Raw genomic sequence first — 27,491 nt, forward strand, 5'->3', positions numbered from 1 at the left:
AATTCTCTTAGCTTTTGCTTGTCTGTAAAGCTTTTGATTTCTCCATTGAATCTGAATGAGATCCTTGCCGGGTAGAGTAATCTTGGTTGTAGGTTCTTCCCTTTCATCACTTTAAGTATATCATGCCACTCCCTTCTGGCTTGTAGAGTTTCTGCTGAGCAATCAGCTGTTAACCTTATGGGAGTTCCCTTGTATGTTATTTGTTGTTTTTCCCTTGCTGCTTTTAATAATTTTTCTTTATCTTTAATTTTTGCCGGTTTGATTACTATGTGTCTCGGCATGTTCCTCCTTGGGTTTATCCTGTATGGGACTCTCTGTGCTTCCTGTACTGGGGTGGCTATTTCCTTTCCCATGTTAGGGAAATTTCTGACTATAATCTCTTCAAATATTTTCTCTGGTCCTTTCTCTCTCTCTTTTCCTTCTGGGACCCCTATAATGCAAATGTTGTTTTGTTTAATGTTGTCCCAGAGGTCTCTTAGGCTGTCTTCATTTCTTTTCATTCTTTTTTCTTTATTCTGTTTGGCAGCAGTGAATTCCACCATTCTGTCTTCCAGGTCACTTATCCATTCTTCTGCCTCAGTTATTCTGCTATTGATTCCTTCTAGTGTAAATTTCATTTCAGTTATTGTATTGTTCATCTTTGTTTGTTTGTACTTTAATTCTTCTAGGTCTTTTTTAAACATTTCTTGCATCTTCTCGATCTTTGCCTCCATTCTTTTTCTGAGGTCCTGGATCATCTTCACTATCATTATTCTGAATTCTTTTTCTGGAAGGTTGCCTATCTCCACTTCATTTAGTTTTTTTCTGGGGTTTTATCTTGTTCCTTCATCTGGTACATAGCTCTCTGCCTTTTCATCTTGTCTATCTTTCTGTGAATGTGGTTTTTGTTCCACAGGCTGCAGGATTGTATCTTCTTGTTTCTGCTGTCTGCCCTCTCCAGGATAACTTTTAAATAGAATGGGCAGTTTACCAAAACAGCCAATCTCCCAACAAATCTGGACAAATAGGGCTTTACTAATATATGACCTTAATGTTACTGGAAGTGGTTTTCCATTTGGTTTTGTTATGATGATTATTATTCTGGGGTGGAGGTGGAAGGGTTTAAGTAACAAGCTTTTTTTTTTTCCTAAAACCAGGCATCCAAAAAGGCAAATCAAAGTGTATTCTTTTTCTCAAAATCTATTTGGCTGTCTGCAGGAATGAGCTCAAGAGTGAAGTGGTGAGAGGCAGGCCCTGGAGGCTGTTGAATGAACTCTCTCCTCTGGCCCAAGTCTGGCAGCAGAAGTGAAGGAGAGGGACTTCTGAGCTTAAATCTGGTCTCCAGTCAGAGGGAGAGGGAGAAAGAGTAAGTGTGTGATAAATATAGTGGGGCAAAAAGAACAGAGAAGGGAAGCATTCATCATAATGTTCACAGAATCCCATAGAGGGTTTGGTAATATCAGGCTCTTGTCCACTTTGTAGTTATTTTACACAAGTGACTCATATCCATTATCATCTCTGTTGTTAGCTGGTCAGAATTTATGCTGGTGACTGCACCTAATTGCTGAAGGGCCATGTGTGACCTGGATCTGTAGATGCCAAAGACTACATTTTCACATTTAATCCTAAGAACACTCCTTTGAGAAAGATACTACTGTCCTGATTTTACAGGCGAGGAATCAAGTCACAGAGAGGTTAAGTGTCATGCCCAAGGACACACAGTGGGTAATACAAAGTCAGGGTTCCAACCCGAGTTTGTTTGATTCCAGAGCTGATGCTCTTTTCATTGTTCTCATGCAACTTCCTTCTCACCCAGGGGTCTTTCTGGCTCTCATGTGTCCCCAGATATATTAGTTGGTGAGGGCCGCTATAACAATGCACCAGAAATTTGGTGGCTTAAATAACAAAAATGTATCATCTCATAGTTCTGGAGGCAAGAAATCTAAAATCAAGGTGTTGGCAGAATTGCTACCTTCTGAGGGCTGTGAGGGAAAGATCTGTTCCAGGTCTTCTCCTTGGTCATCTTCTCTCCATGTCTCTCATATTGTCTTCCCTCTGTCTAAGATTCCCCCCCTTTTATGGACACCAGTCATATTGGATCAGGGCCCATCCTAATGACCTCATTTTAACTTGGTTACCTATATAAAGACACTGTCTCCAAATAAGGTCACGGTCTGAGGCACTGGGGTTAGGATTTCAACATATGAAGTTTTTTGTTTTGGGGGGGGATACGATTCAACCCATAATGTCAGATAAATCACCTACAGGTCACACTCTAGCTGCTGCACTTTAGATGCTTTGTTTACAGTGAGGGGACTTTTCCTATCACTGTTTATTGTCTGTGACCATTCTATTTAATCTGTTAACCAACAGCCATGAACATTGTCACCTTCCAAGTGGGCCTGCTCACTGGAGTGAGCTTGAGGTCAATAAAGCATTCAGCGGGCTCTAATTTAATTAGCTAAGTTAGTGGGACAGCTGCTTCGTAACTCTGGCTCACGAACTGGCAGAGATCAGAGATGAGACTGGCAGAGCTCGTTGCTGATCCCAGGCATCCCTGATGCAGCTCCAAGCCCTAAGAACTTCGCTCCTGTTCTGGCAGGAAAAGAGAGGGAAGATGAACTGGCATTTGGAATTTCCTACCCTGGATGTGTCTTTTAAAAGTATATGGGAACCACAGTCAAAGTCAAGGCCCTGCATTTTCATCTGCCTCTTTCCTCATCTTGCCGCATAGCAAGTCCATTCTCTCCCATAATTTAAAAGGTTTCTGAAAATCCCCTTCAACTGGATTTGTCAGCTGCTTCCAGCCCACCTGTCCAAGCTGGCCAAGTTCTTCAAGCCTCTTCCTGTCTCCCCCACCTAAACCCCAGCCCTAGACCTGCCTCTTACTCCAAGGGCACTGATGTTGTCAGTCTCTCTGTAGTCTTCCCAGGTCTGTGGGAGGCAGCCCTGGAAAGCGGGGAGAGAGCTCTGGATCTCAAGTCATAAGATTCGGACTTACCTGTTGCCCCCGTCACTTGGCCCACCAGCGTGAACTTGGAGTGGTCAGAATGGCTATCATCAAAAAAATCTGCAAACAATAAATGCTGGAGAGGGTGTGGAGAAAAGGGAACCATCTTGCACTGTGGGAATGTAAATTGATGCAGATACTATGGAGAACAGTATGGAGGTTCCTTAAAAAACTGAAAGTAGAATTACCATATGACCCAGCAATCCCACTACTGGGCATATACCCTGAGAAAATCATAATTCAAAAAGAGTCATGTACCACAATGTTCATTGCAGCACTATTTACAATAGCCAGGACATGGAAGCAACCTAAGTGTCCATCGACAGATGAATGTCTAAAGAAGATGTGTCACATGTATACAATGGAATATTACTCAGCCATAGAAAGGAACAAAATTGGGTCATTTGTAGAGACGTGGATGGACCTAGAGACTGTCATACAGAGTGAAGTAAGTCAGAAAAAGAAAAACAAAAGTATCATATATTAACGCATATATGAGGAATCTAGAAAAATGTTATAGATGATCTTATTTGCAAAGCAGAAATAGAGATACAGACATAGAGAACAAAGATATGGATACCAAGGGGGAAAGTGGGGGGAGATGAATTGGGAGATTGGGATTGACATATATACACTATTGACACTATGTATAAAATAGGTAACTAATGAGAACATACTGTATAGTGCAGGGAACTCTACTCGATGCTCTGCGGTGACCTAAATGGGAAGTAAATCCAAAGAAGGGGGGATATGTGTATTCAGATAGCTGATTCACTTTTCTGTATAGTAGAAACTAACACAACGTTGTAAAGCAACTATATTCCAATAAAAATGGAGATAGAAGTCCCTGCTTAGCTTACCTCCCAGGGGGGTCATGTAAACAAAATAAACTTCAAAGGAGCTGTCTCCAGACAAGATGATGTAAAAACAAAGAAAAATCTGATTTTGCAGATGTACAGTATGACATATTACTGGGGCCATTTTGTTGACTATGTTCTGCATGTGCGTGTCTGCGTTGGACTGTGAATTCCAAGAGAGCAGAGAATTTTGCTCAGTGGCTCACCCCCATTGCATGCAGTCAGCCATTGATGGACTTTAGATAATTGATGAAAGGCAGTCTTGGAGAAGAAAGAAAAGACCAGTGGGTGACAAAGTGGGTATCAAAGAAAGTTGCACATGGATAGAGTGACTTATTTTCTCTGCACGAGATTTTACAGTCATGTCAGTCATTAAACATTGATTTAAAGTGTTAGTTATTGCTGACCTGGAGCAGATGTTTAGGAAAGTACTTTTAATCAACCACATAATTGATATTTTTTGCTACCCCTTTGTGTCTTAATTAAAGCAGATGAAAAATGCCCTTTGTGTCCAGTAGTGACAGCACTGACTCACCATGTGGGGAATTCTTCTCACAGTCCATATTCAGCTGAGCATTTCATAAGTTTAGGTCTTCAGATATAAATTTGAACAGCTCCCAAAGTAAATGGCTTTTTTTAAAATGGCTTTTAAACAAAGTGAAAAAGAAGTCTTTACTAAACAAAATGAGCAATTTGGGGGGTCACTTTTATTTAAAGTATGTAAATTACAAACTTGATATGTTATTTCTTAGCTTGAGAAATCGTTCAGAAGCAATGGATGGTTCTTTGTAGCTTAGAAATCATTTCCTAGAATATGGGTTGGGTAATTTTTTTTTTGTCTGAAGATTTGAACAAGGGTGGCTTTGTTTCTCTTTCCTCCTAGGAATGCAGGATCCCACATGGGGAGAGAGAGCTGCTTTCCTGTCCTTCCCACTCTTCAGGGCTGCCTTAGTGGCTGATGAGGGAGAGTGCAGAGCAGGGACAGAATGGGACTATGATGTGTTGGTTACTGGGCCTGGTGCTAGGAATAACTATATTTATACAAAAAAAGAAGCCATTAATTTTGGATTTGGGGGATGAGAGGAGAAGTTTTGTGATAGGTTAGCAGTTGAGCTATATCTTGAAGCACGAGCAGTTTTCCAATTATGAAAACATGAGGGAAGTACAGCCTAAGCAGAAGCATGGGGGTGGGAGTGGAGTTCTGCTTAAGGAATATTGTAGGATTTTGAATGTAGTTGGAATATAAGGTCCAGGGAAGGAAGGATGCAATGAAACATGAGGCCAGAAAGATTAGTTAGAGATTAGATCATGAAGTGCATTGAATAGTTAGCCTAAAGAATTTGAATTTGATCCTGCAGGCAATGGGGAGTCAGTGAAGGCTTACGCAAGGAGCAGAGTGGTCTGGTCTGACCTTTGTTTAGGAAGGAAACCTGGTAGCCACTTGGAGGATGGATTGTGAGGGGGAAAGAAGGGAGGCAGAGAGATTGCTTAGGAGGCAAGGGGTCATAGGAGTCTGAACTAAGGCAGTAGGGGAGAACCTTCCTTGCTGGGCAGGATGGTGGAGGGGAGGAAATAAAATTGGCAACTACACATGTTGATTGGTTGATTGCCGCAACAAATCTTTACTGAGTACTTACCATGTGCTAGACGTGCTGAGTACTTACCATGTGCTAGCTGAGAGGACAAAGATGAAGAGGACAGGGTCCCTGATGTTGAGGACTTGCCACTGAGTAACCCTCACGTGTCACATGTGCGCGTGGTGCATGGGCTGCTAGAGGGGCGATCCAGGGTGGGGACTGTCTGGGGTGTTGGGAAGGTAGAGGGACATTTGACTTGGGTCTTAAAGGATGGTGGCAAGCTGATCATGTCCCTGGGCTGCTTTTTAAAAATGATTGCCATTGCTCTGGGGGTAAGGACTGATCTTTACCTTGGCTCTAAAGGCTCTGCCTAATCTGGCCTACCCACCGCTCCAGCCTCTGCTCATCTCTTCTCTTCACTCACCCACTCTGGAAACAATGGATGGTTCTTTGTAGATTAGAAATCATTTCCTAGAATATGGGTTGGGTAATTTGTTTTTTTGTCTGAAGATTTGAACAAGGGTGGCTTTGTTTCTCTTTCCTCCTAGGAATGCAGGATCCCACATGGGGAGAGAGAGGCTTCTTTGGCTTCTTTCAGTCCCTCGAGGGCACCTCACTCTCTCCTGCCACAGGGAATTTGCCTGTTGCCTTTGCTTGGAGCACTCTCGCCATCCCCAGATCCCAGCCCAATCACCCTTTCCTTGGAGAAGTCTTTGCTGAGTCTTCAGACTCAGTCATATGTCTGTTACATGCTCTCATTAGCACCTTGTACCTCTCATAGCACTTCTTCAGAGCTGTAATTGTGCACTTTCTGTGGTCCTTTGATTCATGTGGGTCTCCTCCCACTAACCAGCAAACTCAAACCAGGCAGGGATTCTTAATAAATATATATTGGCTGACTGATGGACTAAAATAATTAATTAGTAAAAGGGGGAAGGGTATTTCAGGAATAGGGGACAACATGAACACAGGTGCTGTGGTTTAGTCTAAGAAGGACTAGTGACTGGCTTAAGGTGAGGAAAAAGATGAGGCTAGAAAAGTATGTTGGGTAAACTTGGAAAGAACCCTCCGTGCCATGCTAAGGACACCCTGGGTGTAAGTTAGGTGCTCCCACTACAACCTGTTCTTCCCCATCAGAGACTGCACTCTAATTGTTGGCTTGACGGAGCTAGACTATAAATTCCTTGAGGGCAGGGGCTCTGCCTGATTCATTCATTAATGTAACTCCAGAATCTAGAATAGTGCCTGGCACTTGGTAGGACCAACAAACACTTGCTGAATTAATGAATTAATAAATGAATGAATGCTTTTATCATGGGAGCTTGGGGAGCCATGGAAGGTTTTTCATCTATTTAGACTTGCTCTAGGAAATGTTATTTTGGCAGCACGGTAGAAAAAAGAAGGGTCCATTTTCATTTATTTTATCCTTCCATATTGATACTTGAACATCTGGATTGGCTGAAAAGAAGTAAAGGTACAGACTGAATAGAATGAAATAGACTGGAGGCAGGAGATCAACTGGGTTGCTGTTACAGTCATTCTGGGGAAGATCCTAGTGGATGGTCATGCAGGGGACTGTGGGTTTGGGAGAGGGGTAGATTTGAGAGATGAACAGTTTGAATGACTAATGGAAGGTGAGGAGTTGGGAGCAGGCAAAGATGAGCCCAAGATATTCCAGATTTCTATTTGCCAAGAAAAACTCAAACTTCTTGCCAGTGGGGTCTTGCTGGAGAGGGAAGGGGGCAGTGAGGGGAGAAGACTGAGTAGGTGTCACCTCCAGGCCCTTTAGGACCCTTCTGAGGGGCTGCCCTCCACAATTCCTTGGGCATTCCCTATTCTAGACTTCAGTCAGAATAACAAGACAGAAGAGAGTGCTCAGAGGCACTATGCTAATGAGTAAGCAGCTGATTACCATATGAGATCACAGAGATTTCTTTTCCTTCTAAATACACTTTTATCCATTTCTTTGTATCCAAAGCAAGCAATATGGCAACAGACACTTGGGGTTTCTTCACTGCTTATCGGTATGAGTAATGGTCTGGAATAAGGTAACTGGATCTAGCATTTTCCCAATTTTCACTCATTAAACCTTCCCTCTTATTAGACTTAGGAGTCATTCATTTCTTCATTGAGAAAACCACTCTCCAGAGGGCTGGATGGAAAGGGTATGTGCCTGGGCCTCATTAGGCTGTGGAATGGCAGTAGAGGGTCTGGTGGCTTGAACTAACCTCAGTGGGATGACGCAAACTGAACTTGAAGGAGGTGGGGGCTGTTTGAGGGGATCTGGGGATACCGTGCATACATGCTACAGATAGCCTGGATGAGGATGGGGGATGCATTGTTGGTAGACAAAGCCAAAGAAGGGAGTGGGATGGGACTGAGGGGGATGTACAGAGTGTTCCAGAATCTCCAGACTGCATGTTACACCATGCATGCTTTCCACCTGGAGCACTAACATTCCCCTCTCCAGAGGATAAAAAGAGAGTGATTATGGAGGCTGTTTAAGCAAGTCTGAAAACCGTATGGGAGGCAGTCAGAGAAGATCACGGGCAGGCTTAAATCCACAAACAAGGGTTGAAGCTGTCATTCACTGGCAGACACTTAGGGGAGATCGTGATCACGATGGAACTCCATAGGCACTGGCCGGAGCTGTGGTCCACAGGCGGAATTTCTCTCTAAGCCTGCCGGCTTAGTGAATAAGTGGCTTGTGGGGCATGTATGGGAGTGGGAAGACCCTGGACCAGGTGTCAGGAGACTTGGGCTTGGATGGCCTCCAATATGCTGTGGCTTGTTCACCTTTCAGAGCATCAGTTTTCTCCTCTGATAGGAGAGATGGTAGATTCAGTGGTCTCTTTAAAAGAACTTTATAGAGTCATTTTCACAATGTTGATTCTTCCAATCCAAGAACATGGTATATCTCTACATCTATTTGTATCATCTTTAATTTCTTTCATCAGTGTCTTATAATTTTCTGCATACAGGTCTTTTGTCTCCTTAGGTAAGTTTATTTCTAGATATTTTATTCTTTTTGTTGCAATGGTAGATGGGAGTGTTTTCTTGATTTCACTTTCAGATTTTTCATCATTAGTGTACAGGAATGCCAGAGATTTCTGTGCATTAATTTTGTATCCTGCTACTTTACCAGATTCATTGATTAGCTCTAGTATTTTTCTGGTGGCATCTTTAGGAATCTCTATGTAGAGTATCATGTCATCGGCAAACAGTGACAGCATTACTTCTTCTTTTCCGATTTGGATTCCTTTTATTTCTTTTTCTTCTCTGATTGCTGTGGCTAAAGCTTCCAAAACTATGTTGAATAATAGTGGTGAGAGTGGGCAATGCAATGCCTATCAAACTACCATTGGCATTTTTCACAGAACTAGAGCAAAAAAATTCACAATTTGTATGGAAACACAAAAGACCCCAAATAGCCAAAGCAATCTTGAGAACGAAAAATGGAGCTGGAAGAATCAGGCTCCCTGACTTCAGACTATACTACAAAGCTACAGTAATCAAGACAGTATGGTACTGGCACAAAAACAGAAATATAGATCCATGGAACAGGATAGAAAGTCCAGAGATAAACCCATGCACAGATGGTCACCTTATCTTTGATAAGTGGAGAAAAGACAGCCTCTTCAATAAGTGGTGCTGGGAAAATTGGACAGCTACATGTAAAAGTATGAAATTAGAACATTCCCTAACACCGTACACAAAAATAAACTCAAAATGGATTAAAGACCTAAATGTAAGGCCAGACACTATCAAACTCTTAGAGGAAAACATAGGCAGAACACTCTATGACATTAATCACAGCAAGATCCTTTTTGACCCACCTCCTAGAAAAATGGAAATAAAAACAAAAATAAACAAATGGGACCTAATGAAACTTCAAAGCTTTTGCACAGCAAAGGAAACCAGAAACAAAATGAAAAGACAACCCTCAGAATGGGAGAAAATATTTGCAAATGAAGCAACTGACAAAGGATTAATCTCCAAACTTTACAAGGAGCTCATGCAGCTCAATATTAGAAAAACAAACAACCCAATCAAAAAATGGACAGAAGACCTAAATAGACATTTCTCCAAAGGAGATATACAGACTGCCAACAAACACATGAAAGGATGCTCAGCATCTTTAATCATTAGAGAAATGCAGATCAAAACCACAATGAGGTATCACCTCACACCAATCAGAATGGCCATCATCAAAAACTCTACAAACAATAAATGCTGGAGAGGGTGTGGAGAAAAGGGAACCCTCTTGCACTGCTGGTGGGAATGTGAATTGGTACAGCCACTATGGAGAACAGTATGGAGGTTCCTTAAAAAACTAAAACTAGAACTACCATACGACCCAGCAATCCCACTACTGGGCATATACCCTGAGAAAACCATAATTCAAAAAGAGTCATGTACCAAAATGTTCATTGCAGCTCTATTTACAATAGCCAGGACATGGAAGCAACCTAAGTGTCCATCAGCAGATGAATGGATAAAGAAGATGTGGCACATATATACAATGGAATATTACTCAGCCATAAAAAGAAACAAAATTGAGATATTTGTAGCGAGGTGGATGGACCTAGAGTCTGTCATACAGAGTGAAGTAAGTCAGAAAGAGAAAAACAAATACCGTGTACTAACACATATATATGGAATCTAAGAAAAAAAAGTTCATGAAGAACCTAGGGGTAAGACGGGAGTAAAGACACAGACTTACTAGAGAAGGGACTTGTGGATATGGGGAAGAGGAAGGGTAAGCTGTGACAAAGTGAGAGAGTGGCATGGACATATATACACTACCAAACGTAAAATAGATAGCTAGTGGGAAGTAGCCGCATAGCACAGGGAGATCAGCTCGGTGCTTTGTGACCATCTAGAGGGGTGGGATAGGGAGGTTGGGAGGGAGAGATACGCAAGAGGGAAGAGATATGGGAACATATGTATATGTATAACTGATTCATTTTGTTATAAAGCAGAAACTAACACACCATTGTAAAGCAATTATACTCCAATAAAGATGTTAAAAAAAAAAGAACTTTATAGGTCTGAGAATTCTGTATAACTTGCACATGGGTCTTTCCTTTTGGGTGGAGGAGAAAGATCACAGTGTTATCTGTCTGGAGGTGTCAGAGCACAGCTGAAGGGCAGTTGCAAAAGTCCCTTGTTGTTTTTGAGAGTTGTGGCTGAAGAAGGAGAGAAAGCAAGGGTCTCAAGGCTCAGGAGTCGAGGCTCATCTGTAGAGGCGGTACTGGGGAGTCAGGGAGTATCACTGGGGAGAAGGCCAGGGAGCAGGGCCAGGACTAAGGTGAGACTGCATCTGAATTACCAGGGGAAGAACACAGAGGGGTTCTGCTTCAGCTGGTTTCTGATAAGGCACACTAGGGCACATGATTTAAGAAGGCATCACTCTTAAGGTAATCAAGTGCTGACAGTCCATTTGCTAGTGAGTGCCTCCTTAAATTTCGAACCCTAGGCTCCTGCTACCTCACTCTAGAGGTGGGTATTTTGTCCAAACCAGGGAAATGGCCACGGCAACCCAGAATGGCTCATCTTGGATGGAAGGAGTATCAGAGAGATAAAGAAGAGAGACTTCTTGGACAGCCAGGCAGAGACAACAGCCAGGAAGAGGCTAACCTCAGTTTAATCTAGAATCACTCTTTAAAAAATGTCTTATTAAGGTATAATTGTCCAATAAAATTGTAATATATTTAAAGTGTACATCATGATTTGCTATCTGTACCTTCCATCTAGTTCATTAACACATCTATCATCTCATATATTTACCTTTTCATTTTTTGGTGAGAACATTTAAATTCTATTGTCTCAGCCAATTTCAGTTATATATTACATCATTATAAGCTATAGTCATCCATGTTATAACTTACATTAATTATAAGAGGAATAAGATGCTCAGACCTTATTCATCGTATAACAGAAATTTTGTACACTTTTACTAACCTCTCCCTATTTCTCCCACCCCCAGACTGGCAATCACTTTTCTACTCTGTTTCTGTGAGTTTGACTTTTTATTTAGATCCCACATGTAAGCAATACCATGCAGTGTTTGTCTTTCTCTGTCTGGCTTATGTCACTTAGCATAATGCCCTCAAGGTCCATTCCTGTTGTTGCAAATGTTAGGATTTCCTTCTTTCTTATGGATGAGTAGTATTCCATTGTTTATATAGACCACATCTTCAGTATCCATTCATCCATTGATGGACACAGGTTTCTCCATATCTTGGCTACTGTGACTAATGCTGCAGTGAACATGGGAGTGCAGACATGTCTTCCATATCCTGTTTTCATTTCCTTTGGATATATACCCAAAAGCAGGACTGCTGGATCATACGGTAGTTCTATTTTCAATTTTTTAAGAAACCTCCATACCTTTTTCCATAGTGGCTGAACCAATTTGCATTTCTGCCAACAGTGCACAAGTGTTCCATTTTCTCCACATCCTCGCCAACACTTGTTATCTCTTGTCTTTTTGATGCCTGCCATTCTAACAGGTGTGAGGTGATATCTCATTGTGGTTTTGATTTGTATTTCCCTGATGATTAGTGATGTGGAACATCTTTTCATATACCTGTTGGCCATCTATATGTCTTCTTTGGAAAAATGCCTATTCAGAGTCATCAGCCCTCTTCCCACTTTAAAACTGGATTTTTTTTTTCTTGGCCATTGAGTTGTATGAGTTCTTGTATATTTTGCACATTAACCTCTTATTAAATATATGATTTGCAAATGTTTCTCCCATTCTACATGTTGCCTTTTCATTGTATTAATGGTTTCTTTTGCTGTGCAGAGCCTTTTAATTTTATGTAGTCCCACTTGTTTATTTTTGCTTTTGTTGCCTTTACTTTTGGTGTCAAATCCAAAAAATCATTGCCAAGACCAGCGTCAAGGAGCTCACTCCCTGTGTTTTCTTCTAGGAGTTTTACAGTATCAGGTCTTAAATATAAGTCTATAATAAATTTTGAGTTGATTTTCCTGTATGGTGTAAGATAAGGGTCTGGTTTCATTCTTTTACATGTAGCTGTTCAGTTTTCCCAACACTATTTATTGAAGAGACTACCCTTCCTCATTGTATATTCTTGCCTTCTTTGTCACAAATGAATCGACCATGGGTTTATTGCTGGGCTCTCTATTCCGTTCCACTGATCTATGTGTCTGTTTTTATGCCAGTGCTATACTGTTTTGATTACTATAGCTTTGTAATATAGTTTGAAATCAGGGCGTGTGAGGCCTCCAGTTTCGTTCTTCTTTCTGAAGATCGCTTTGACTATTTGAGAGTCTTTTGTAGTTCTGTACAAACTTTAGGATTGTTTGTTCTATTTCTGTGAAAAATACCATTGGAATTTTGATAGGGATTGTGTTGACTCTGTAGATCGCTTTGGGTAGTATGGACATTTTAACAATGTTAATTCTTCCTATCCATGAGCACAAAATATCTTTCCATTTATTTGTGCCTTCTACAATTTTTTGTATCAATGTCTTATGGTTTTCAGTGTACAGGTTTTTCACCTCCTTGGTTAAATTTATTCCTAGGCATTTTATTCTTTTTGATGCAATTGTAAATGGGATTATTTTCCTAATTTCTCTTTCTGATAGCTATTAGTCTATGGAAACACAACAGATTTTTGTTTATTGATTTTGTATCCTGAAACTTTACTGAATTCATTTATTTTAACAGCTTTTTGATGGAATCTTTAGAGTTTTCTAGATATAATATCATGTCATCTGTAAATAATGACAGTTTTTACTTCTTCCTTTCCAAGTTGGATGCCTTTAATTATTTTTTTGCTTGCCCAGTTTGACTTGACTTGACTTCCAATATTATGTTGAATAAAAGTGGCAATAGTGGGCATCCTTGTCTTGTTCCTTATCTTTGAGGAAAGTTTTTAGCTTTACACCATTGAGTATGATGTTAGCTGTGGTCTGTCATTTTTCTCTAATAAACTCTTCCCATATTGTTATAAGCCTTTGGTTAATTTCCAGAGTTCTAAAAAAGTTAATTCTGACAAATTTTTTGCAGATTTCTCATTGCTATGGAGGAGACAATTTGGGGGGGGGACTTTGCCCATTTTCACTGACATCTCTGCACTATATTTGAAATGCCCTTCTATGTGATTGCCTTCTCATTTCTCAAAACTGAGCTCAAATGTCTCCTCCATTGTGAAGGCTTCTCTTGGTCCTCTGAGCAAAGGAGTCAGCTATTCCTTTATTCTCCTATACCTCTGTGTTCAAGCTTCTGTTATTTCACTTTTTACAAAACAAAACAAAACAAAATAGTTCTTTATATCTGTTCCTGTCTCTCCTCCCAGCCTGCAAGCTCCTAGCCTGTGACTTATTCATTCCCCATGCCCAGGCTAGTTCCTGACACACAGTAAGTATACACATTTGTAGGCTGCAGAGTATTGTCCTAGGAGACCTCAGCACTTAGCCAAGAGCTTCACAGCTCCGGCCACCATGTTCTCCTCCTGCTTCTATGACTCATAGCTGACCTCTGTCCCATCATTGTGAGTGAGGTTCAACAGTAATCATTAATAATAATAATAGCAGCTAATATTTACTGATAGAGTCTATGCTAGATACCAGCTATAAAGCTAAGAATTTTATATTCAATAGCTCATTTAATTCCAGCATAAACTCTATGAGGTAGGTAATATTATCATAACTTTACAGGTAAGGCTGAGTAAGGGAAGTTGCAGAACTGGGATTGGATGAAGGCCTGACTCTAAAGCTCCTGTTCTTAACTGTCTCATCGGAGGGATCTATGAGAGGCATTTGGAGGAAGGGGAGCCACTCTTGTCTTTCCCTTCCTTGGGGCCTCTTCTTCCTCCTTGACTAAAGAGATATGGCTCCCAGGTGTGTTCAGCCCATCCCGGGTTCAGCTGGGCCACCTTGTGCTTTGAAGCAACATAGCACTGAGGTCTCCTATAGGAACTGGTCCCCAGGGCAGTGGGAGTGGAGAGGCTCCATTTCCCTGGCATTGGAGTGACCGGTGCAGCCCTGAGGAGACAGGTCACAAAGATCCCTCATCAACATCCCAATTTCAACATGGTAATAGCCCCAGACTGCTGGAAAAGCCAACCCACACAGAATTGAGATATCATTCAGAGGACTCATAAACATTTCAACAAATGCTAATATCAATCTCTTGAATACAGCCCTGTCAGCTGGAAGTGGGGGGACTGTGCCAGTATGCATGGGGCACACTTTTTGGCACAAGGGATCTCGTTGCTAAGCAACAGTAGCTGGCTTCCCCTCCTCCTCTTAACCTTTTTCTCTGCTTCTAAGCTTCCAGTTAGCTGATGGGAGGGGCTGAGGCTGCCCAGCCCAGGCTAGCCCTTGACTCCCTTTCCTCCAACAAGGGATCTATTCATGCTTTCTGAGCAGAGTTCATTGTCTCTCTGGTGTGTGTGTGTGTGTGGAGGACCGTGAAGGGAGAAGCCATGTGTGAACTAGGGAGACCTCATCTTCTAACCAAGCTGGTCAGGCTATTTAATCAATGCTGATCCAAGAACAGGAGCAGAACGTTACCTAGCAGACCTTGAGGTTTTGCATTGGTGCCACGGACCCATATGGTAAGGCCACACCCTGCTCTGCCCTCTCTTTCTTTCTACTCCCACCCCTGACCCCACCCTTGGAATTCTAGGCTCTTGGAAGGAGTCTCCTCTGGCAGCTCTGGTGCAGAGGAGAGGGGGCTCTAGAGGGGACCAGTGTGGTCAACCTCCTGGTTTGGTTTTCCCCGGGTGTGACTTTTATTTCCCACTCTTGTCCCCCATGTGCCTAGCCAGGTGCTTTGCCTGTAGGCAGCACTTAGCAAGTCATTATTACATGAACTCCTCCTGAAAAAAAGGACGAAGAAGTCCTGTACCATTAAAGACCATTTTTGCAGGCTACCACATGGCCTTGGACAGGTGAGTGTTGAGGTGAGGCAGCTCCTGAGGTGAGGCCAGTTTGTTCAGAGGCTGAACTTCAAGCCAGGCTCCCTTGATACTTAGACAGGAAGAAAGGCTGAGCATGCTCTAGAATTCTCTCTAGACCAAGCCGTGTTGACAGGGGAAGGTGATCTGCAGGGGAGACGGGACTTACTTCAACTTTAAGGGACTCTTTCTACTTTAGTGGATTATAAATTCATTAAAGAAAGGACCCATAGTTTATATGTATTTCTTATTAATATATTATTTATTATACTTAATATTTGTGTTGTACTTTATAAAACCCTTTCAGCCACATAATCTGTTTTCTTCCTCCCTCCCTCCCTTCCTTCCTTCCTTCCTTTTATTCAGTGTGCATTAACTGAATTCCCACTTTGTGTTAGGCCTTGAGCTAGACTCTGGGATGCCTAGACCAGAGAGGAAGGAGAGAGAGAGAGAAGTAAATGAGCATAATAGAGGGTCACAATAGGTGCTACTTGGGTTGAAGAAAGCTTCCTGGAAACATGACACTTAAGCTGAGTCTTGCAAGGTCATAGGAGTCAGTATATGGGGAAGGGGACAGCAGGTGCCATGCCTCCGTGGTGTGAGAGTGTGTGAGGCTGCTAAGGACAGGCACGTGTGTTAGTATCACCCTGAGTTACGCTGTGGAGGAGTTAGTGCTGCCAGATGAGGATGGAGAGGTGAGGAGGGGCGAGATCACAGAGGATGCTGTGAGCTATGCAAGGGAGATTTGGATTTACCCTGAAGGCTACAAAGATCATTAGATACTTTAAAGATGGTGTTAACTTGCTAATATTTGCATTTTAGAAAGATTGCTCTGGCATAGAGAAGGAATGGAGACAAAGCTAGATGGGGGAGACTACTCAATGGGTAGCAGGGGTTATCACTCTTATTTCATAAAGGAGAAAGTTGAAATTTGGAGGGCTGATGAGTTACCAAGTTCATATCGTAGGCTGTAGACCTAGCCTTGAACTGCTGGTCCAGTGTTTTTGCCAAGATCTTACTTTCCTTTACTCTTCTTCACGGCACATGAATTTTAGGCATATGTCTGACCTACCCCATTCTATGCTTTCTTACTCCCATTCCTTTGCCTCCTCAACACCTTTTTCCTGGAACACCCAATGACCATATATGTCAGTTCAAACCCTATTCATCTATGAGGGCCTGTCTCAGAGGCTGCCTCTTCCAGGAAGCCTTTCTTGATCTCCCCAACAAGAAGTAAGCTCTCCTTTGGAATTCCAGTGTTAGTTAAACTGAACTTCTCTTCTGTCACTGAACTTGTGCTGCTTTGTTTACATGACTTATCTTCAGGACTCACAAGTAGGTTCTTTGAGGTGGTGGTTGTGGAGGTCCATGTTAATTTACCTTGAACTTACAGTATCCCCCACCGTGGACTGTCCACTTGGGCTGAGTACTATTTACTGGGTGAATGAATGCATGGTTCGTAGGGGAGGGGCGGTTTTTCCTCCAAGATAGGAGGGAATGAGGAAGGATGGGATCTTAGGATCTGAGGAGGGAAGTCCAGGGATTCAGTGGATGTCCTCCATGCTGGTGGGAACCAAGGTGAGGGGGTGGTGAAGAGTGCGGGCGTTGGAGTTGGCCCAATCTGGGCTCAGGTCTCTGCTCTGACACTTACTGGCTGTGTGAGAGAAAGGTGGGTGGGGCTAGGGGCTCCAGGAGAGCAGGGAGGCCCGAGCGGCATCTATGGGAACACACATGGAGTCCCCAAGATGAAGAAAGGCTCACAAGTGGCAACGAGGGCCCGGCTGGAGTTACAGAGTGGGGACTTCTTGTGGTCGGTGGTGATTTCTCTCCTTGGTGAGTGACTGACAGCTATCTCCCCAGAGCCTGATGCTGGATGGCCAAGCCCCCATGGAGGCTCAGTATGCAGAGGAGAGTCCAGGATCCTGGATCTTCAGAGCAGAGCCAGGAGACCGACTGCGGAGGCCCGAGGCCCAGCAGCAACCCAGTAGGCCAGACTGGGCCATCGGGGAATGACAGGGTGGGGGCAGTGAAGGGACAATCTTCCTACATCCTCCAGATTCTCTTTCCCCAGATCTTCCCAGGTCAGCCTTAAATGACTAATGGTGAGAGGCTGTCTCACTATTTATCCCAGACCTGCTTTTGCTCTGTTTCCCATTTGGGGGCTAGAGTGGGCTCCGAGGCTCCAGTGATCAGAGCTCTACCCTCTACCCACCCCAGGATGATGGGGCAGGGCGAGGCGGGCAGGGGCAGTGGGGCAACTACCGCCGCGAGTCGGTGGCTGTCTGGTCCCGGGGTGGTGCCTCGGGGTGAAGTGCGGCTGGCAGGCGGAGGCAGGGTCCCCAGACGCTCCTCTGCCCTCCTCCCCCCCCAGTCTCTTGGGCAGGGCGCTGGTGCACAGGGCGGCGCGGCTGGGCGGTGTTGGGAGCCCTGGTGTTGCTGGCTGGTGCAAGCATTGGCTCCTGGCTTCTAGGTCAGTGCCGGGACCTTCAGTGGCAGGGGAGGGGCAACTAACAGGATCTGGGGGATGCTGGGAGGGAGGAGCAGGTGCTGAGCAGGTGTGTAAGGCAGGTGGGATGATCGTCTTTTCCATCTAGTCTGAGTAGACAGCAAGTAGAAACGGGGTGATGGGCCAGCAGGAGGGACACAGGCTCTCCGTAAAGAAGAACATTTCAGTCCTACAGTGAGAAATGTGCTCGAGTGGATGGTCCAGGGAGGCCCTTGTCAAACTTCTCCAAGAGATCTTTCCCAGTCAGAGGGAGAGAGAGACAGACAGAGACATTGAGAGCGCAATGGCTCTCTTCTGCACGTTGCGGGGGGCTGCCTCGGGCAGGGTGGTCAGGAGCCCCCCGGAGGCTGCCTTTGCCTCCCTCTGCTGCAGGTCCCTTGCTCTGTTCCTTGGCCCCCTCCTAGGGGAATCCCTTCCTTCCCCCAGCCTCTCCTTGTCTTTGTCCTCTGAAGCGCTGTATCTGTGGCCGGCTGCCTCTCAGCCTGTTCCCGGGACCCTGCAGGAGGAGGAGATGAGCTTAAACTGCTCGGAGGCCAGCGGTGAGGAAGCCGTGCTCCCCTCGCTTCCCAGAGCAGGTGGGCCGCGCCCCAAGGTCGCAGGACTCCCACCTGGGCCCCGGGGCCCTGCACAGCTGTGGGATCCTCCCTTCTGGCTGGGGGCAAGAGGACCAAACTGAAGGGCCACGAGTTCGCTGCCACCCACCTGTGTCTCCCGTACTGTAAGGGTGGAGCCACGGCCCAGCCTTGTAGAGCTGATCTCTGATTTAGGGCTTTCAGCACTCCTGGGGGACGGTCTTGATCTCTAGCTGGGGCACGGCCAAGAGCCCAGGCTGCCAGGAGAGATGGCGACTCGCCCTTTGGGCAGCGTGAGGCTGCAGTGTGGGGAAGAGGGGCCAGGTGTGTGTGCCGGGCCAGCGCGGGGCTGGCAAGGGTCTGGGCCCAGGGGCAAAGAACACACGGAGGGCTGCGAACGTCTCGCCACGTTGTCTCCGCATCCTGCACCCAAATCTTGTCCCCTCCCCTCCAGGTAAGTGTTGAGGTTCAGCAGATATGGTGCTGCTAAGGCTGCGGGTAGAATCAGTTACAGAGGTTAGTTAGGGTCAGCTTGGAGCCTGCTTTTGCTAGCTGTGTGTGCCTTTGGGTCCGTTACTGTTTTGAGCTTCCATTTCCTTCTCCATGAAGTGGAGATGAAAATAGTTACCACATGAAGTCGGAAGCATAATAAGAGCATAAAATAAAAGGGCTTAGCACAGAGCGTGGAAAAAGCAGATGCTCAATAAACAGGAACCATCACTAGTATTGTCATGAGATTTGAAATCAGAAGACCTGGATCCATCACTTGCAGATCCTGTGACCTAGGACAGGTTGCTTAACCTCCATGCCTTACTTCCCTCTGCAGAATGTGGAGGATGAGAATTCTCACCCCACAGGGTTGCTGTGACACTTAGTGATGGAGCACGTTTAAAAGCACTTGGTTAAAACACAAACCTAAAAGGCTGCGCAAAGAGGGGTTATTTTGTTCTCGGAACCGGCTGGCTCCCTGGGGAAGAGGGAGCCTGATATGGGGCGACCCAGATGCTATCGTGAAGGCCTCTTTAGGTCCCATGGTGGCCAGGTCCGGCTCGCCCTGCTCATGCCGCCCCTCCATCCCACAGCAGGTGGGATGTGGCTTTCATGCTGTGGTTTCAGTGTCTTTCAGAATAAACACCGAGGACTTCTTGCTGGAAGTGCAGGTGAGGGCCCGGCCAGACTGGCTTCTGGTCTGCCATGAGGGCTGGAGCTCTGCCCTGGGGTTACGGATCTGCCGGAGCCTTGGGCATCTCAGGTAGCTGGGGCCAGAGGTGGGGCCTGGGGAGGGTGGAGAGCTGGTAGGTTGGGGGAGGAGCATTGAAGACCTCTATCTGCCTGTCACCATCAAAGTACTCAGGAAGTGGCAAGAGGTCATTTTGGTCATCTCCTGGCCTCTGGGCATGATGGTGCCCCAGTCTGTTTCTCTCCTTTGAACATCCTTGATTTTTAACAAATATAAATCCCAGAAGAGGTCATTGTCAAAGTCTTGCTCAGTCACTACACTGGTATAGTATCACATTCCGGTTATACTTAACCCCCATCTCTCGTGCTGATTGTCAGTTTAAAGCTGATTTCCTCCCGTTTTATTCCCTTCTCCTGCCAAGACTCACAGACCACAAGGCAGTGAACCTGTCTGACATCAGGCTCAACAGCTCCAGGCAGTTTGCTCAGCTCTCTCCTAGACTGGGAGGCCTCCCGGAGGAGGTGTGGCAGCCCAGGTAGGGCTTCTCAGGGGGCTGAGTGATGCCCCTCACTTCCTGGTGAACAATCCAGCAAAAATCTTCCTATCATGAGAGCCTGGTGGCGAGGACACAGGAGGTCTAAGATAGGACAACAAAGAGGAATATTTCCCAATTAGAAATTACTAACTCAGCTCACAGGAGCCCTGCCCACCAAACTTTCACATACATCATCTTATTTGCCCCTCACAAGAACGGTAGGACTGGGTGTTATTGTCAGAGGATTTGAAATGGTACTCCTATTCCCATTTTATAGGTGGGAAAACTGAGACTCAATGAAGTAAAGGGCCTTGTGCAAGGTCACAGAACTGATAAGCAGCCAAACCAAGTCTTGAAACCAGGCTCCTGCCTCCAAACTAGTCCCTCTCACCCCTGCCACACTTTATTTGGATAATTCTGCTATCTCAGGAGAGAAATGGTTGACTGTCTGGAACCTGGAGACCCTCCAGAGAAGAGAGGGCTCTGGGATGGCCCCTTCCCCAAATCCTGGGGGTGGGTGCAAGCTGAGCGGGTTTTCACCCTGCCTGGGTGTCCTCAAGCTTTCCAGCAGCCTCCTCCTGTCCCTGCTCTAAAGCCTTCTCAGCCCTTCACCACTGTTCCCGTCGGAACCTCAGTCCCCTCCTACCCAGCTCCTGTCCCCTGTGGGCCGATCAGGGGAACGTGGGGTCCCTGTCTTAGATACCTTAATGGGCAAAGGGAAGTAGGGGTGGGACTGACTCTGCCAGGAGAGCCAGGGGCCGTGGATTTGGGAAACTAGTAGAATCCAGGCATTAGGATTCTCGGGGCAAGAGAGAAGTCAAGAAAGAGGGCTTTGCTCCAAAAGGAGTTGATTTTTTTCCCTTTTTAACAGTGTGTTTTTAAATTTGATTTATTTATTTATATTAGGCTGCACTATGTGGCTTGTGGGATCTTAGCTCCCCAACCAGGGATTGAACCTGGGCCCTCAGCAGTGAAAGTGCAGAGTCCTAACCACTGGACTGCCAGGGAACTCCCAGGAGTTGAGGTTTATGCTAAGAAAGAGGAGAGCAGGCATATGAGTACACAGGGCTTGAGAGAGAGTGGAGTCATCAGAGGCCGCAGCACGGGGCGAAGAACTGAGTCCATTCACTCACTCTCTTACCCACTCATCCGCTGAGCACACATTTACTCAGGGGCCTTAGTGGGAACAGCCAGATTTTCACATTCATGAACGCTCCATTTGCAACTTTGGGCCCTGCCCAAATCCAACTGGAGGACCACGAGGTCCTGTGTGCCCGGGACGACTGGGCAGAGCACAGCTGCCGTCCCAGAGACCTGCTACAAGCAGGGGCCTGGGGGCTTGGGTGGGGTCAGAAGCAGGTGGCTGTGGCTACAGAGAGGCCCCCTCTGCTCCCCGCAACAACGACCCCCTTCCCCAGGCCCTCGGTGGGTGTGCAGCCTGGGGTGGGCCCCCCGCCCAGCTTCCTGCTGGCGCTACCTCTGTTTTGCAGGAACAGCTGTACTTCTGGTCAAGTGGTTTCCCTCAGATGCTCTGGTGAGTCCTGTCCTGGGTCCGGGAAGGAGGCGGTGGGAGGAGGGCGTCTCCCCGCTGCCCTCACGGTGGGACATCCCCACTGGGAAGCTCAGCTGGGTCTGGGGTGGGGTTCCTTGCCCACCTGCCTGCAGGGCCCCTTCTTGCAGACACAGTTCTGCCGAAACAGAGCCCCGTCTACGCCTCTGTCCCATTCGCCACCAGCCACTGGTTTGGGTGGATGACCTCCTTGCCTCACTCCCCGCCCTGGCCTCCGACGTTCCCTGGCCTCTGGGGGCGCCCCAAAGGGGAAACAGCAGCTTCGGGAGCCTAAGGATGGTGGGGAAATGAGGGGTCAAGTGGGAGACAGTTTGCAGAGTTCCTTTCCCCCGCCTTCCCAGACATCTAGCCATCTCTGCATCTGTCCTTCCACGCGTCTGTCCACATGCCACCCTTTGACCCCTCCTATGGGACAGGCGCTTTCTTAGATCCTGGGGCTCCATAGATGATGCAGGCACCACCCCTGCTCTCAGCGAGCGCACCGCCTGACGGGGCAGGTGGATGTGTAAGCAACATTCCCAGCTTCCCGCCCCATGCTTAGGGCCAGGAATGATAAATGGGAGCTGTCACACTGGACCACAGGCCTCGAAAGTTAGCACAGTGCTGACACCCACCCCGCGTTCTTTTCATCTCACCAGTGCTTGTCTGTTTGCAGAGTGTGGGACCAGGCCCCTGGCTTCCCAGATAGTGGGCGGGCAGGTGGTGGCTCCCGGGCGCTGGCCCTGGCAGGCCAGCGTGGCCCTGGGTGCCCGGCACACATGCGGGGGCTCCGTGCTGGCCCCGCACTGGGTGGTGACCGCGGCGCACTGTGTGCACAGGCAAGGCTGGGGGCTGCTCGGGGGAGGGTGCCCCCTAGCATTTTCTCTTTGGCCGTTGGTGTGTCCTGTATACAATGTCCAACTCTCCTCCTCCCATGTCTGCTGAGAGTGGGTCCGGGCGGTGTTTGTGAAATTCTCCCTGTTCGGTGCCAAGAAAGCTCTGCCTAAATAGCAGTCATAAAAATATTGGTGCTTTAGTTTTGTTCGGTCTTTAAGTTTTTAAAATGCTTTCACACTCACAGCCCTCCATGCTTCTTAACATTTATCACCACTGTAATTAAATCAATTTCCATGTAATTATTTGTTTAATGTCTTTCTTCCCCTTTACACTGGAAGCTCCATGGGGGCAGGGAAGAGTCTTGTTTACCACTGAATCCCTTTGTTGATTTTTCCCCTGCCTTGTCCCCGTGGCCTGGAATATAGTAGGTGCTTAATAAATGCTGGTGGGAAGGAATGAAAGAGCTCTTCGGCCCTCTTCTCTTGATGGCGGGCAAGGCAGGTGGTGTAATCCTCATCTTATAGCGAGGAAACCGAGGCTGGGAGAGCCGAAGTGCCTCCCCAGCGATCACACTTAGGAAGTGGGGAGACAGCACTGAGGAAAGCTTTGCTGACTTGGCTTAGAGCTATGATAATCACACAAGGCCCTTCCATGTTTGCTGTAAAACTTGAAGGGGGTTATGCCGGAGAGTGCAGGGGTGGTGGCCAATGATCATAGTGTCTCACTTCTCTCTCCATCAGTGCCTGAGCATCTATTAAGCACCTACTGCATGCCCAGTGTCTTGCCAGCTGCTGGGGGACTCTAAGAGGCTTGGGTTCTGGGAGCTTGCAGCCTGGTGATGGGGCCCCCATTAACAGCCGTGCTTGTTGGCTTCCTCCCCCCACCAACTCATTTATGTCAACGTCTCCGGCCCCTTCCTCCCCCAGGCTCAGCTCAGCCCCCTTGTGCAGTTTCAGGCTGTCCCGCCGGTCCAGCTGGCGGGTCCATGCGGGGCTGGTCAGCCACAGCACGGCCAGGCCGCACCAGGCGGCTGTGGTGGAGCGGATCATCGCCCACCCTCTGTACAGTGCCCAGAGTCACGACTACGACATGGCCCTCCTGCAGCTCCGGACCCCGCTCCACTTCTCAGGTGAGGCTGTGGTGAGAGGGGTGGCGCCGGGAGCACGAGAGCCCCGTGGGTTCCTAAGACCCCCTTGTGCCGTGAACCCAACGTTCACTTCATTTGGTGACCGTCGTGGACTCTGGCATCACCTGGACCTGGGGTGGCGCCAACTTTTCCACACACTCTTTTGGGGACAAAGGTTCTGGCCCTTTTCCCATCTGGGCTGCAGGCGGGATTTGCCTTGAGGTCCCAAGAAGAGCTTCTCAGTGGCTCCATCTCCCAACAGGCTGCTGGTGCCAGGTCCCAGCCGGGTTACAGTGAATAATAGTTAACTATGTATTGACAGTGAATAGGATAACCGTTAATAACTAGCACCACGTTACGGTTAATAAGATTTCCCTTACCAAATATTCTTTCACCCCATCCTCAGAACAAACCTGACAGGGAGCTGAGGCCGGTGTATGCAGATAAGGATGCTGACCTTTAGAGAGCGAATTGACTCTCTTCAAGTCCACGAGGCAAACAATTCCCGGGGCAGAGCGTCTCCCCCACAGCATCTGCCCTTGAAGGGCAGCTCTTCCACACGCACGTGCCAAGTGCACTCACCTACAGACACACATGCTCACACACACACACACACACGTGTGCATGCCCTCACACGCTCACACACTCATGCAAGGCTCACATAAGTATGCACACCTACTCCTGTGCACGCCTACTCTCACACCACACACACACACACACACACTCAGCACTCCTCCCTCCCACTGCTACCTGGAGCCTTGGGTTTCCCCAGCAACAGTGGTTGCTCTATGCCGTTCACAAATTCTACCGTATATGGGTGCTCTCTGCACCGTTGTTCAACAGTTAATGCTTCTAAATTGACATGAATATATTTAAAGGGAAACTTTAGGTTACTGCCTAATTGGAGAATCCATATGACTTATGTTAAATAGATAATAACCACAAAAATGCACAGAGTGAAAGCAAAACAGTGCTCAGGTCCCAGCTAGGCGCCGTGCTCTGCAGAACTGCCGCGTCAGGCCGCTCTCTCTGTGCTTGGAAGGGGTGGGCAGGCGTGAAGAGAGGCACAGAGTAGCACCAGACAGCCTCTTTCTCCTTGGTGCAGAAGAGGGGCTGAAAGAGAACCGAAGAGGAAATACTTTCTCCCAGCGAAGTGGCGTTTATCTAACGGCAGGTCTATGCATTACGTAAAATCAGGTTCAGGCTCCGCCCACAGGACAGGTCGCACCCTTTTGGAAACCATGTCCCAAGAGGGTCCACACACCCTGGGGAAAAGCCAAAATGGGTCCTCATTAGGAGAAGTTAGGTACAAACACCCAGAAGGAGTTTCCATCCCCCATCAGCCCCAGGTGGGGATGCACCGTGTGTACACCGCCCGGCCTAGGGCACCAGGCACACTGCAGTTTCCACACTGTCCTCTGCGTGAATGGTGGCTCCCAGGTGGGGCAGGGCCTGACCCGCACAGCTGTACAGGAGGCCGGAGCCAGGACTGTTTGAGGAGGGGGCGTGGAGGACATGCCCGCCCTGGTCCTTTGCCCAGGCTGCGGGCAGGGAGGCCGAGCCGGAGTGGGACCCGGGACCACTGCCTCTCCGCAGACACCGTGGGCGCCGTGTGCCTGCCGGCTGAAGAGCAGGAATTTCCAAGGGGCTCGCAGTGCTGGGTGTCTGGCTGGGGCCACACTGACCCCAGCCACAGTGAGTCAGCTCCCAGGGCCCGGAGCGCACAGGGGTGTGGGTGTCGGGGAGGCATCCTTTCCCAAGGTGAGGCACCTCCTCCTCCCCTTCTCCCAGGAGGGCCACGGCCTCAGCATCAGGGTGTATGTGTGGGGTCTACTCCTCCTCTTCGCTCCCAGCCCCCAAGTCTGACGGACCCCTGCCTCCTCTCCCCGAGTCCACAGCTCCCATCCTGGGCTCCCCCCTTTGGGCCTCCGCACCTCCGGGGCCTCTAAGGCCCTCTTGCTGCCCTGCTTTCCCGGGCCTTGCTCTGCGCCCCTCCATCTCCGCATCTGCCTCCCGCAGCCCACAGGTCGGACACGCTCCGGGACACGGTGGTGCCCCTGCTCAGCACCCAGCTCTGCAACAGCTCTTGCGTGTACAGTGGGGCCCTCACGCCCCGCATGCTGTGTGCCGGCTACCTGGACCAGAGGGCCGACGCGTGCCAGGTGCAGGCGGGCGGGGGCCCGGTGCGAGGTGGGCGGGGCCTGTGGCCGGGCGCCCGGCTGACATCCTCTCCGCGAGCGGGCGCGCCCAGGCAAGTGGGCAGCGCGCTGCGGGTTGAAGGGGGGCGCGAGGCAAGACGGGATCCATCCTGGAAGCAGGACCGCCTGGAATGCAGGGTGTGCTCCCGGCCCCGGGGTCGGGGGTTGGGGAGTGGTCTGCCGCCACTCCACCAGGAAGGACTAACTGCCTGTTTCTCTGTGTCTCGGTGCCTGGATGCCGCAGGGGGATAGCGGGGGTCCCCTGGTGTGCCTGGACAAGGGCACGTGGCGCCTGGTGGGCGTGGTCAGCTGGGGCCGCGGCTGCGCAGAGCCCAACCACCCCGGTGTCTACGCCAAGGTTGCCGAATTCCTGGACTGGATCCAGGACACGGCGCAGGTGAGTCGGGGGGCAGGTGGGGCAGACCCGTTTGTGAAGGACCAATAACCCTCGGAGACTGTGACCCTCATCCCTCGGGCCTGGGCCCTGCTGGGGGCTGGGGAATATTCCCAGACTGGGAGGAGGAAGAAGTGATGCTTATAACGTTGAATCCATTCTATCAATTTAAGCATTCACTAAGGAAGAGTTGACCTGAATTTGTAGCCCAGATCTGCCATTTCCTGTGTGACCTGTGGCAAATTCCTAACTTTGGTAAACCTCAGTGTCCTGGTAGTAACCATCGTGGCTACTGTATATGCCATCATATGTGACGATTACATGAGGTAAGGCCTGCCCAGCACTAGGCTTAGAGTGAGTGCACGTGTCATTACGTATTTACTTATGACCATTACTCATCCCTGGTCGCGCCTGCTCTCCCTGCCCTAGGGAGAGAGCTCAGCATTTAGCAGTTTGAGTTCAGCAACTGATTCATTCTGTGTGATCCTGGGCCGGCCACTCCACTTCATCCGTTCAGTGGAAGAGCCAAATGAGAGAATGTGTATAAAAGCACGTGATCTGAATAAAGTACTTTACAAATGCAGGGTGTGACAGTGGGAAACATCCTTCTGCAAGGTTGGGCTCAGGGCAGGTGGTAGATAATAAACTTTAGAGTTTACAGGGGACCTATGCGTCCACCTTCTCATTCAAACCTTACAGAAAACCTAGAGAAGCAGATATTTTAGCCCCATTGGATAGAAGTGGAAGTGAAGGTTATGAGTGGTTAAGTGATTTATTAAAATGCTAGTTACTCAGCTAACCAAGGGTGCAGCCACTCTGTAGATCAGCTCCTGTCTCTTTCAGCTCAGGACTCCCTCCCCTGGTCCTGTTGTTTCCTCAGTCTCACTGCATACCAGCCTCATGTTTCCTGGGGTCTCTGGCAGGTCCACTAGATGGAGGAGAAGCAGCAGCCCCGGATGCAGAAGGAATGGATCTCTTATCACTGCACAAGAGACAGTCACCACCCACCGGCCAGCCTCCACACCACAGGGCCTCTCCCCTCCAGCCCTGATTGCCAGCCCCTCTATCTCACCAGAGAGCCTCAATGACAGGAGAGAAGCTGGGGTCGGGTTGGGAAGGTGGGGGAGCCGGGAGGTGGGGAGGAGCAGCTGGAGAGGAAGAGGGTGCTGGCGGCAGTCGGGAGCCTGCCTTTCTGCCCCGCCCCCCAGCCCCTGTGCGCATCTTTTGGGAGGATGC

General features: G+C 47.9%; 1 protein-coding gene across 1 annotated transcript; it reads left to right on the top strand.

The window, feature by feature from the left end:
* Positions 1-7,050: 7,050 nt before the first annotated feature.
* Positions 7,051-27,187, top strand: TMPRSS5 (transmembrane serine protease 5; the record flags this gene model as incomplete). The annotated part of the gene is given in 15 exon segments (XM_079707853.1): positions 7,051-7,186; positions 13,754-13,806; positions 13,810-13,815; positions 17,219-17,342; positions 17,730-17,828; positions 18,317-18,439; positions 19,553-19,688; positions 20,038-20,151; positions 21,642-21,685; positions 22,377-22,539; positions 23,488-23,666; positions 25,260-25,358; positions 25,683-25,825; positions 26,106-26,258; positions 27,152-27,187. Coding segments are annotated over 15 exon segments (1,608 nt in total).
* Between the last annotated feature and the right edge of the window lie 304 nt (positions 27,188-27,491).

The sequence above is a fragment of the Hyperoodon ampullatus genome (genome assembly GCF_949752795.1).
Source record: "Hyperoodon ampullatus genome assembly, chromosome: 7".
NCBI lineage: Eukaryota > Metazoa > Chordata > Mammalia > Artiodactyla > Ziphiidae > Hyperoodon > Hyperoodon ampullatus.